Below are 13,296 nucleotides of genomic sequence, written 5' to 3' on the forward strand. Positions count from 1 at the left end.
GACGGTGCTGGTCCTGCTCGCACCCGCTCCTGCTCTTTCCGTACTGTCAGCAGTTGTGAGTGGGACAGGTGCTGTCAGTGTGTGGGAGCGGCAGCAATGGGAGCAGGACTTTCGGCAGACAGGGGACTGGGGGGCCCCAACGGGGTGGGGTAGCTGGGGGGGGTGGGCGGGCTGCGGCAGGAGGGGCCGGGAGGGGGCACGGGGGATGGGCCGAGACCCGCCCCTGTGCCCACCACAGCCTCGCAGCCCACAATTCCTTTCAAGGTGCACGAATTTGTGCACTGGGCCCCTAGTACGATTATAATAATCATTAGGAAGACATGCATTAGAACTCAGAGACTCTAGATAAAATAAACATTTGGCCATCATTAACACAGAAGTGATAACAATGTCTGAGAACACGCATGGGAAGTAAGAAAGGCCACAGAACAGCCTGTGTTTTTGTTAGAAGGATAGGAGAAAAGAGGCCACACAGGGGAATAGAGAAGACGCACAGCTAAGAGAACCTGGATCTTATCACAGAAAGGCTAGGAAATGCTCAAAGGCCAACTACAAAGAGTCAGAAAATGATCCTTTGGGGAAGACTTCTTCCCAAGAAGATACTTAAGAGTGAGAGGCTGGAAGGTTGTTGGATCAGATGGGACCTGTTGTCCCTAAATGAGAGCATCAAACAACATGTTAAAAGTCATCAGATGGATCACTGACCATGTCAAGGGTATTAAAGCTAAATTAAGAGAAAAGTTGGAAATGTAGTGATATATCACAGGCCAGGTTTGGAAAACAAAACAGAAGTTAGGTTTTTTGCTGTTAAATTAAAGCAAGACTAGTTTACTAAAATAAACTTTGCACTTGTATGGTAAAGTAAGTAAACTAGAATTAGATTTAATTAAGACTGATTTTTCAAAATCTAAAAATGAACAAACATAAACTATGTACAAGTGTTGGGACTACAAGATGAATAAGATATCACTCTTGCTTTCCAGGGATTTACAGTCTAAAACACTGTGTTTATAATATAAAATATATTTTTTTATTTACTTAAGAATGAACTTGAATGTGATTTACTTTTAAACCATCCCACTTAAGTTTTTGTTTATCGCACAAGTCTTAATTCTATTGGATGAGACTAAAAAGCCAAAAAACAAAGACAGTGACCCATTCCAAAATTACGTTAACTTAAATGTGTATGAAAAACAAATAAACAAAAAAACAAACAAAAAACCCCCAAACAAAAAAACAAACAAACCCCCCTTCATTACTGTCATAGAAAGCCTCAAATCCTACAGTCCTAACATCTAAATTTTAGGAGATGGTAGCCATACATAATAGGAAGAAAGATCCTCTAAATTCTTCCTACATTTTAGCTAGTAATTTTATGCTGCATATGTCGCTAGTTAAAATACCATTTATAGATGGTTCTATTTAGTTCAGTTAACAGTCCTTATGAAACCAAACAACCCACAACTGAGTCCAATTTTGCTCAGGCCTATAAGGTACATTATCATGGTTTAGCAATACTCACCAAGTGGGACACCTTGACAGATCCTTCACAATTAGAAGGTTCACCTTTCTCTCTACTTTCCAAAATCTAGAAGGAAAAGGAAACTTGTAGAAAACTTAGTGCATTCTTAACTGGAAAGACCAAATAGAGAATTACCTACCATCCTAAAAATGGTATGAGAGCGACTGCTTCTTTGATTCATTTTTGTAATTCCATAATGTCTATTCTCTGTAAAAAATGAGTCATATTTCAGCAGTGTATGTCAACATTTTTAAAAATTAACTTTTATTTTAGCTTAAAACTGAAAGTGTGACTTGAAGCCTAAATGCATTCAATTGAATAGTTTTTACAATGTCTTGAAGAAATACAGAATAAAGTCTTACTTTCTCCCTTTCTGATCCACTTCAAAGCCATTTCTGATGTAGAAACAACTTCTTCTGTGAGGTCAGATACATACACATTCCTCTGAAACAAGTTTAATTATGGGAAGGGTAAAGAAATAGAAAACACTTAAAAGTTTGCATATCAAAAAGAAGGTGCGAACTATGATAGAATACATTTTTAGAAGTCAAAATGCAAAATGAAAACTATAGTATGAAAATAACAAGTAAACTTATGATATTTACAATTTACTTCCTATATCAAAGCACACCAAATTCTAACCTGAAACTTCCATCTTGCTCTTTTTAGGCACTTACACCAATATATTACAGCTGTCAATATTTAAAAACTACACATATAGGGGTGGGCAAAAGTAGGTGTATAGTTGTGAGTATACAAAATACAAAATTTATTTTTTTTAGAATTTATTCTTGTATTATTGTATTACTAGAGGCCTGGAACAAGAAATTCATACACTCAGTGTGGGTGGTGGGGGGGCGCCCTCAGCCCAGTCTGTGCTCTCTCCCAGTCCGGGAGCCCTTGGGGGATGTCCGACTGACAGCTTCGGCCCGCTCCATGAGGAGCGGATATCCTTAGAGCTGTCACGAAGGCAGGAAAGGCTCCTGCCACCACTGCTGCGCTCACCAGCCGTAAGCCCAGCTCAGGGCTTCTGGCTGAGTGGCACTCTTGCATTGAGCATCTGCCCCCTGGTGGCCAGTGTGCGTCATAGCAACCGGTCATTCCGCTGTTCAGTCATTTGCATATTAACCTTTTATTATATAGATGTTACAACTGTAAACCTACTTTTGCCTACTATGTATTGCTTAAAGGGGGATCTTTATAATCACTTAAGAAAAAATAAAATAAACCATAGATACAGCACTTAAAAATATAGAAATTAAAGGTAAATGTTCAAGAACAACAATCGCAATAAATAAGTCTCTTTTTTGAGCTACTTTGTTAACTCTGCTACTCACATTGAAGTCTTCCCGAATTATTAAAGGCTTCATTTTTCGAGTGTCACAAAGTAAGTCTGTAATAGTTTCATTATATATTTCCATGTAAGACACACGCAAGAGAAATTCCCTATCAGGAAACTAGAAGATAAAACAACAACAAAACATTAATCATCCATTTAGGAAAACCTAATACTAAATGTTTATGTGTTAATATTAAATATTAAAATATTGTTTGAGAAACTATCTCCTTAAAACAAACAAACAAAACCCCTAAAAATCCCCTTATGGTTCTATATTAACAATGATAAACACAAAACTATAAAAGCAAAAGCACTGTTTCAGAAAAATATAGTATCATAGAATTAGAAGAGTGCCCAGTCCAAATCTATAAGTTCAAAATAAAACCATACCCACAGATGCTCAAATAAAAACATTAAAAATCATTAAAAATAATAATAAGTAATTTAAATGCAATCAACTCTTAACTAAATAGGCTGCCATATCTGGACCTCTGCTGCCCTTGTCTTTTATCTACATCTATTTTTACTGCTCCTTGGTAATCAATGGCAGTTAAACAAAGGCAGTGAGGAGTTAACCATTCTGATAAGACTTTCCTGCTCCTTAATGCCCATTTTGTGGTTGGAGTATTACTATTTCAAGCAAAAAATGAAGAACTTTAAGCTCTGAAGTAAGTTTGTGGAAAAGAAGTAAATCTATGCATGCCTTTCTTCTCTCCCCATAGATAATCAAGAGATAACTGTAAATCTACTTCCTTTCATCATTACAAGAGAACACTGAAATTGCTATCCTATTATTACTACTTTTACCTGTATATACTAGAAATTTAGCTAAGTTATTTACCTTCTCAATTTTATGGAAAATGTCATGAATTGCCCTGGGTATTACTCCCAAATAATCTCCTGAACCCATCATAGTGAATGTTTTTCCCGAAGCAGTCTGCCCATAGGCAAATACAGTACCTGCAAAAACAAAACACACACAAAGATTAAAAAAAGAGAGAGACTACAGAGTATAAAACTATCAATATTTGTTGAACAGACACCCCAGACTAAAATGTTTCTGCAATGAATACAAACCATTATAGCCTTGTATGGCAGAATCTATGATGGGCACTGCTATTTCTTCGTAAACATCTTTAGTGGTTTCATTACTATCAAAGACACGATCTAAAAAACATAACACATGAGTTAAACCAAACAAACTGTGTTTTCTTCTTAATTAGTAGTTGCTCAAAGAAATAAAATTGTCAGAATCTATAATAATAAAAACATAATATGCTAATTAGACCGCACGTCCTTCTGGACAAAGTCAGGGCTGCGAGGGAAGCCCGGGTCCTGGGTACCAGAGGGAAGCCGGTGCTGGCAGCTGGGGGAAGGAGGGCCTACTCTTGCACGAATCTCGTGCATCAGGCCTCTAGTATAGTATAAAATATTTAAGACTATATTTTCTTCAACTTTTTGGTCCTCTGAAAATATACTTTTTTATAAGGTAAAATGTGTTGGTCCTAACACCTAAACCCCATCCAAACAAACAAAAAACCCACCCAAGAAAACGTCATCTATGCTATGTACTTTCAAGAGGCAGTAGGGCATAGTGGCTAAATATGGAGTCTTGAAATAGATTGTCTGCAAATCCTGGTTCTGAGACTTACGAGCTGTGTGACTTGGACAAGGTGGTTGATATCTCTGTGCCTCAGTTCCCTAATTTGTTAAACCAATACACTATATTATCTTCCTCACAGAATTATTCTAAACATTAGGTTAATACTTAGGAAATGAGAACTATTACTATTCTTTGGGAAATTTCAATGTTTAGAATATCTAGCAAAAAGGACTAGCCCAAACTAAACCAAATGCAAACGTTTGAAAGAAAAGTACTGAAAAAAAGCTGAATTTAGAGGGAATGCCCAGTTTGCTGGTTGCCAAGGCCTAGGTTTAGGACAGCATTTGCCCTGATGAATTCACTAGTCCAGGAAGTGCTTTTCTGCTTTTGTTAGCACATTAAAATGGACCACTCTTGTAGTGGTAGCCTCACATTAAAAAGCTCACGAGCAATTAATTTGTGCATCAGGAGGGAAATGGATTGACCCACAATGAGAAATTCAGTGATCACACTGCTTGCACCACGACCATATATCTACCCTGTTGGCAGAACTATATGGAAAGCCAAAGTTCCATCCAAAGACTGCTTAGGCATCATAATTTCTGAGCAAGGAGAGATGACCGGATGATTCAAATCTTAATGCCATCTGCTTCAGATAGGTGAATGAGTCAAAATCCTCAATGGGCATATACAGCTCCCGAGAATCTGTAGTACCTGAGTCGAAATGCTTTCATATTCATTGCTTTTGGTTTTATAATCTCTGGCACATATTGCTTTACCTTTTAAAAAATTATGTTAATCCTCTCAAATAGTCCTTTACCAGGAATCATTTTCTCTACTGTACATCCTGGCTCCAGACCTTATATGTTGGCTTTCTACATTAACACTGTTTTGACACTCATTCCTAAGGTTGTTGAGAACACTTCACTGTTGCTCTTTGGTGCCTAAGTGGCAGCATGGTAGTGTGGCTAGGACACAGATCTGGAGCCTGACTTCCCCTTGCTGGCTGTGTGACTCTTCGCCTCTGTTTTAGTCCTGTTCTAAAATGGGAAGGTACCTATCACATAGTATCTACTGCACAGGCTTGTTGGAGGATCAAATGAGTTAAGATTATGAAGAGCTTAGAACAGTGTTTGACACACTGGCAACACTATATACATATTAAATCAATACAACAAATCAGTCTAGTCAACCTTTAGGGCAGGGGTGGGGAACCATTTTTCTGCCAAGGGCCATTGGGATATTTATAACATCATTCTCGGGCCATACAAAATTACCAACTTAAAAAGTAGCCTGCTACATTTGCTTAAATTAGCTTACCCTAGTGCCTTGGCAAGGCCAGACCAAATGGTTTCACGGGCCTCTGTGTTCCCTACCCTTGCTTTAGGGCCTTTAAGTCCCTTTGTCCTAGGTAGCTCTCCCTCATCCTGCAGGTCCCAGTTTAAGTGGTACCATTTCAGACACCTAGCTAGATCCCCACTATAAGCTTCCACAAAGCTTGTCATAATAAGTGTAATTACTTATTAAGGTGTCCCTTCTGACACATGATAAGCTCCATAAAAATAGGGGTGAGTCCTTTCCGTATTTCAGCAAAGAACGAATATCTTCCCTACTTATTGTTTAAAGAGATTTCTTGGAAATAATTGTGGAAAAAATACTAAATTGAAAAGATGATCTTAAAGATGACTTCACATTAAGTGACACATTTTAGGCTTATGAAGTTTTAGGCCATAAATACACTAATAAATAAGAGGGAAAAATGATAGTTTTAGTCATAAGACACTCTGACTATGACTGTTTTAAATATCAATTTATTATCTTACCTTTCATACATGGATGGACAATTTTTTAAGGTACCCACTGAAGCAGTTACCAAAAGGCTTGGTCTCTTCTTTAATGACAAATCCAGTATTATTCACAAGCCTTTGTACTCTTTTTGTTATTGTTGTTAATCCTCACCCTACGATATTTTTTCCATTAAAAAAATATATATGTATATATATACATATATATATATACATATATATATATATTCTTATTGATTTCAGAGAGGAAGGAAGAGGGAGAGATAGAAACATCAATGATGAGAGAATCACTCATCAGCTGCTTCCTGAATACCCACTACGGGGGATCGAGCCTGCAACTCAGGCATGTGCCCTGATGGGAATCGAACCCGGGACCCTTCAGTCCACAGGCCGACACTCTATCCACTGATCCAAACCAGCCAGGGCTTTCCATTGATTTTTAGAGAGAGTGGAAGGGAGAGGGAGAGACAGAGAGAAACATCAATGTGAGCGAACCACATGGATTGGTTGCCTCCGCACAAGCCTTGACCAGGGCTGGGGATCCAGCCTGCAACTGAGGAACATGCCCCTGACCGGAATCAAACCAACTGGAGACCCTTCAGTCCGAGAGTCTGAGCCAAACGGGTTAGGGCTTTTTAATTTGTACTCTTAACAGGAACAGAATAACAGGTTAACTTTTGATGCTAGCATAAGCTTACCAAAATTAAAAGATTTACTCCCATCCACTTGATAAACAGCATTATTGCCAGTTTTCCAATAAACTTGGGTAGTTTCTCCAAGAGCTTCTTCTCTAAAACAATAAAACACTGCATTTTACTATTACTGGTCAAAGAAGCAATGTTATAGGAAAGATAATTTAAAATATTTCATCTTCTGAAGACTATTTTAAAAGATGGTAATGACATCTATATCAGATAAACATGGAAAATCCACCTTTGGCGGGGAGGGGTTAACACTTTTTTTTAATACTTTTTTTTTTTTATTGATTTCAGAGAGGAAGGGAGAGGGAGAGAGATTAAAACATCAATGATGAGAGAGAATCATTGATTGGCTGCCTCCTGCACGCTCCCTACTGGGGATTGAGCCAACAACCTGAGCATGTGTCCTTGACCGGAATCGAACCTGGGGTCCTTCAGTCCGCAGGCCAACACTCTATCCACTGAGCCAAACCAGATAGGGCAGGGGTCAACACTTTTAAACAGGGCTTCAATAACTTCCTGCCCTCTCATGGGAGTTTCATTTCGAAGCTCTTCACTCCCACCTACCAACCAGCAGCTAAGACACACCCAAAATGCAACCCTGCTTAGATCCCTCTCCCTTAAATCCTTTATTTTCTTTATTTATTTTATTTTATTTTTTTTGTTTTTATTTTATCTATCTATCTATCTATCTATCTATCTATCTATCATCTAATCCTTTAAAGGTCATCTGAAGTCCTTGCTGTGGCACAGGAGACCTGGATTATGTTTATCTCTCAACCTCATCTTCTAAATTCCTCTATCTATATATCTATCCTAACTCCCTACTAATCAATTACCTGAAGGTTCCCGCGGGATAACAGATTCAGCCCCTCTGCGCCTGGAATACCCTGACTAACCTTCCCGTTAAATAACTTGATTCTTTCATCCATGAAAAGTGTCAGGCGTTTCCCGACAGTGGCCCTGCCTCTCCCCCAAACTGTCATCTCACCAAAGGGCTATGAGGCCTCCAGCCAACACTCTCCGCCAGGATATGGTAACACTTGTCAAGACGTATTGTAATAGTTTCTTTCTGGGGTGAAGGCCGGAGACCAGAGAAGCAAACAGACTTCAGTACCTCCCCTCCCTGCTTTTTCTCTGTAGCATTTACTACTCCCATATCAACGTTTTCATTCTACTTTTTTTTTTTTTTTTTACTTTACTTTCTGTCTCTCCCGCCCCAATGTAAGATCCACAGGGCCACGATGACAGTATGTTTAGTACAGTACACCGTACTAAAAAAAAAAATCCATGTAGATTACCAGTCATTCCGCTTTCTGCATGTTGTATGCAGTCATTGTCTGAATGAAGTCTAGCTGCCTACTGAATACGATGCAAAAAAATAAAATAAAAAAGACAGGCTCGTCCCGGCTCTTGCGGGGTGCACAGCAGGAGGGAGACAGGTCGGTGTCACCAGCCTGAGTGCCAGCAGGACCCTTCCGGCAGGACCTCCCCAGCAGGTGGGTGGCTGGGTGGGTGCATGCAGATGGGGGGTGGGGGGGTGGGAAGCAGCGCAGGGCTAAGGCTCTCACGCTGACCACACTGAGTTTTTCGATGTAAGAGAGTCCGCAGCCGGAATGTGTCTTTTAGAGCCGCCGGTCCTTCCCTGCGACTTGACACATGAGGGAACCCAGGCGAGCAGAGGGTAAGCGGGTCAAGGAGAAGGGATAACAGACCACTGTGCACACCCCAAGGACGCCGACAACAGTTCGGAGAAGGTCAAGGGAGGGGGTGGAGGTGGGCAAAGGCCGGGGAGGGAGACACCGACGATAACGCCAATATTAAAATGTTTTTTATTAAAAATTTAAAAAGGACAAGCGGCCGAGTTACTGAGCAGCGGCGCCCGGCGGCAGCAGCTCTGGGGAACCCCGCGGGCTTCACCTCTCGGGCTGGGGCCGCAGGGCGCCGGATCGCGGGCGGCACACCTACCTGCTGTTGAGCGGGCGGACCCGCACGCAGACGGCCACGGCTCCCTCCTCCGCCATCCTGTCCTGTCACGCCAGACCCCGGGGAAGTGGCCTAGACCCTCCGCGCCGGCGATGCGGAGGCCGCGGGCCGCCCCGCCTTTAAGTTTAAATTTTCCCAAACGCCGCTGCTGATTGGGCGAGGTCTCTACTGACGTCACGGACTGTTCCACCTGCGTCGCGGCGCGGGGGGCGCGAGGCCGGGCGGGCGCGTCCACGGGTATGGGAGGGGGTGTCACTGTAAACTTTACAGTGTAAAGGGTCTGGAGAAGGTGGTTGCAGGGAGGGATCCGTGATAGATAAATAGCTATTTTCTGCTACAAGGCGCTGAAGTGCAGGACGCCACTTCACCCTAAAAGTTTGCAATATGCAGAAAAAAACAATTTTTTTTCACCAACGAAAGAGAATTATGACCTTTAAAGAGTCAAAGTGCCTCCCCCCTCCACTCCTCCCCCCAAACACACACAAAAGAAGAAGAAAAAAAAAAAAAAAGAAGAAAAACCTTCAAAGTCACTGTCCAGCCTGGAAACAAGAATCTTGTGCTCAGAAACTCTGAGGTTTAGATTTTCTCTTTTCCTTTTTATCTAAGTTCCTGTTTTCATTGGCGTTGGGTTCTGAAAGGAATAACAGTTTGCTACCCTGAAGCTGCCTTTTGAGATACTAATTTTAAGCTGTTTGTTAAGAAACAAAACACTCAGAAAGAGCCTTTGATTCTTCCCCCTTTCCTGCCCAAGAGAGTCAGAGAAGCCTGCTTTAGGAAGGGAGCCTTGGCTTACCCATCACTTTAAGAACCTGTTAATTTGATTGTTAGCTCAGCTAGAAGATGCGGGCTGTATCTAATAAGATGACAAGAGTTAAGAAAGCTGTGCTTTAACTTAAATTGTGTGGTCAGGAAAGGCGAAGAGTTTTGTTAAAGATACACTGAGGCATATTTAAAAATGCAAAGGTTTATTTGAGCAAAAATCGATTCAAATCAGCCAGTATCTCATCTAGCAGATAGAAAAGAGCTCTAAGGAGCTACACAAAAATGAATGACTTTCATGGGCAGAAAGGAGTGGAGAAAGGACATTACACTCAGCCCCAAAGTGGATTGGTTATTAAAAACTGACTTTCTTTTAGGGGGTGACAGGGGCCTATCAGGCAGATTACCTAGTTGTTGATTCCTGATTGACTGGTTTAAAATCCTATTTCTGGGAAAGCCAAGAATATATTTAAATCTTAATTTGGTGGCATGGGGTCTAGCATGAGCAACTCCATTTTGGGCCTGTTGTCTTGTTTTCAACAGATTAAAGAATTTGAAGTTATGGAACTTTCAGAGAGAGAGTTTTAAAGTGTGCATGCATACTACTTCTCTAACTTTTTTCTTACTATTAATTTTTTTTACTATTAATTTTTTCTTAAAGATTAGTACATAAGTATGATGAAAAAAATGTAAGTAGCATAAGAAGAATCACATTGAAAAATTAACCATCTTCCCACAACTGATCCCCAGGGTACAAGTTTGTCCTCCAAAGGTAACTTGCAATTTCCTAGAGTGTTATCCTCAGATTAATCTACAGATATGCACATACATATCTCTTTTTCTTTATTGCATGTCTTTTTATATAAATAGGTACCTACTATATATACTGTAGTGTACTTTGCTTAAAATATGATCTTTACATAGCTATTTTTATTCAGTTCAGGAAGGGAAAATGAATACCAGAGCATGCATGTTAATTGCACACACTTCCATGTTGATGTTTAAACCACAGTTTTTCCATCCAAACTGCTGATTTCTGCTGAAACTGCAGGGGGCACTGTCATCCCTCCAGAAGCATGGCAAAGCCTTGAATAGTGTTTTGCAGTTTTTGAATGCGTTGCCAATGATAGGACTCTGAGCAGCTCCTGGTATTCGTATACATCAATTCAAATCACTCACTTGTGCTCACTTCTTATATATGTATTTTATATAAAATTAATTGCCATATGTGTTTACATTATGTCATCATCAACAGGGATAATTTTTGTGTAATAGGTACAACATTTAATTTTGAAAGCACAAATCTTAACTTTAATTTTGCAGCCATCTCTGCAATGATGACAGACATACTATCCTTTTCTTTTTAATTATGATGACACGAGATTTGTGTGGCATCATGGAAACTGTACTGACCTAGGTCATCCAACTCCACAGTTTCTGAACTATATGCCACACTAGGAAATCATTTATTTCTGTGATTCAGTATTTTCTCATCCACAAAATGAGGAGATTGGGTGAGAGTATTTTTAAGGTTCCTTTTAGCTTCAATAAGTTTATGACATCTTCCTAAAAAAACAAACAAACACACCTGTTAAAATTGAGTATGGATGAGTGTTCAATAGAATATGGATGAGTGAAGGGGTGGGAAAAGCATTCTAGGTTACAGAGAAAGTCTAAGACAGCTACACTGCTGTGGGACTGATGACAGGCCACCCTAACTCATTCTCCTTTTTTCGGGCCAGAAAGCAAGACTACAAAACCAGCCTGTCTTGCCCTTAGGCTGCTACTTCTAGGCCTAGATATAAAAACTGCATTTTTCCTTGGTGATCAGTCTTTCCCCTTTGCCTCACTGACTATTGCAAACCTTGGCCATTCTCCTCAAGGCTGGGTCCATCTTCATTGAGAAACCAGGGCAATCTGGTAAGATGTCTCTCCACCCAGCTCTCCCCGTCTGCTAGCCTGCACTCCAACTGATCTATATCCCCACCAACTCTTTCCTCCTTTCATGCAGTTACTGAGAATGAGGTCGCTGTCTGATCTGAGGTAGATCCTCCCGTTTATGCCCTTGATTCCTTCCTCTCCAGCACCTTGCTCCAGCAATTATTTTCTGTTGGGGGGGTGGGGGTGGGGGAAGAAGCTACAAAACAAGAGACGAATCACCCACTACTCTAAAACAACAACAATCTAAAGTTGTCAAGTGAACATTCTCTATCACCCATCAAACTTCATCTTCCCTAAAGTGAGTTAAATATTTTTACTATTTCACAGTTGAGCAAGCTAAGCTTAAAAGATTGAGTTCTTTGCCATTGAATTAGAAGCTGAATGCAGGCCCAATGCTTTTGTGTCACTACTATAGTTGTTTAAAAAGGTTTACTTCACATCCATTTGCATAATTAAACTTATTCTGACACTCTTCACACTTTACTTTTTCTCTAAAAGGCTATGGCCACATAATAAATATTTTAGGCTTTGTAGCCATTGTAGTGTGAAGGCAGCTATAGACAATTTATAAATGAATGGGCGTGGGGTGTTCTAATACAACGTATATATAGACAATGAAACTTAAATTTAATTTTACATATCATAAAATATTCCTCTTTTGTTTTCTTTTCAATCATTCAAAAATGTAAAAGCCATTGTTGGTTCTTGGGACATACAAAAATGGGTGATAGGCTGGATTTGTTCTGTGGGCCTCAGTTTGCCACCACCTATTTTAGGAGATCTATTTGCAGTATTGATATGAATTGTAATTTATGTCCATCATTTTTGTATTTCTTTTTTTCTTTAATAACTATATATTTTATTGATTTCAGAGAGGAAGAGAGAGGGAGAGAGAGATAGAAATGTCAATGATGAGAGAGAATCATGAATTGGCTGCCTCCTGCATGCCCCCACTGAGGACCAAGCCTGCAACCCCGGCATGTGCCCTTGGCTAGAATCGAACCCAGGACCCTTTATTCTGCAGGCTGACGCTCTATCTACTGAGTCAAACCAGCTAGGGCAATTTTTGTATTTCTTTATAGACATGGGCAAGGAAGTAGCCAACCCTATACTGTGATGCTCTTTAAATGGTAAAATTTCCAGCTTATTTGACACATCACTAATTTCATGGTTCATAGGTTAAGCAAGAAAGTTCTCTGAAGACCAGTTTTGTTCTCTCTTATGTTTGCTTTCATTTCTTCCCTTTTCTATTTAATGAGAATAAACAAAATGTTCTGGGATAAGAACAAAAGTTTTTATCAAAAGTTAACAGCTGTCGAGCCATCTGTTACTGTAAAAGAGTTTGATTAGCACCCTACAGCAATGATGTACTAGGAAAAAGAGGAAATAGAAGGCATAGCTAACCAATGATGGGTATTATTATTGACAACAGCCCACCTCATTTGGAAGAGGATGTAGATAACAAAAGAAGTAGACACTTGATAAATTATCTTCTTTAAAATTTTTGTATTCATTTTGGTAAAAATATAAAAGGAAGTCATGTGAAAAGAATGAGCTGGGAAAATTAGTTGTGAATTTGTAAAAATAAAATTTGATGGTCTCAAATTTGTGATTCTCAATTTGTTTCCTGGGGCATGTGTGTT

The 13,296-nt window shown here is 39.8% G+C and overlaps 1 protein-coding gene across 1 annotated transcript in view; it reads right to left on the reverse strand.

Annotated features, from left to right (window-relative positions):
• The window catches only part of CENPE (centromere protein E), a 233,892-nt gene extending 224,863 nt beyond the window's left edge, over window positions 1-9,029 (reverse strand). Inside the window, exons 1-8 of the mRNA XM_023763881.1 lie at window positions 8,936-9,029; window positions 6,968-7,059; window positions 3,939-4,028; window positions 3,703-3,821; window positions 2,860-2,979; window positions 1,885-1,966; window positions 1,662-1,729; window positions 1,523-1,588 (exon numbers count right to left, since the gene is read on the reverse strand). Coding sequence (XP_023619649.1) covers window positions 1,523-1,588; window positions 1,662-1,729; window positions 1,885-1,966; window positions 2,860-2,979; window positions 3,703-3,821; window positions 3,939-4,028; window positions 6,968-7,059; window positions 8,936-8,991 — 693 coding nt within the window. The 5' untranslated portion in view covers window positions 8,992-9,029. The remainder of the gene's footprint in view (window positions 1-1,522; window positions 1,589-1,661; window positions 1,730-1,884; window positions 1,967-2,859; window positions 2,980-3,702; window positions 3,822-3,938; window positions 4,029-6,967; window positions 7,060-8,935) is intronic.
• Between the last annotated feature and the right edge of the window lie 4,267 nt (window positions 9,030-13,296).

The sequence above is a fragment of the Myotis lucifugus genome, unplaced genomic scaffold (assembly GCF_000147115.1).
Source record: "Myotis lucifugus unplaced genomic scaffold, Myoluc2.0 scaffold_306, whole genome shotgun sequence".
NCBI classification, from domain to species: Eukaryota; Metazoa; Chordata; class Mammalia; order Chiroptera; family Vespertilionidae; genus Myotis; species Myotis lucifugus.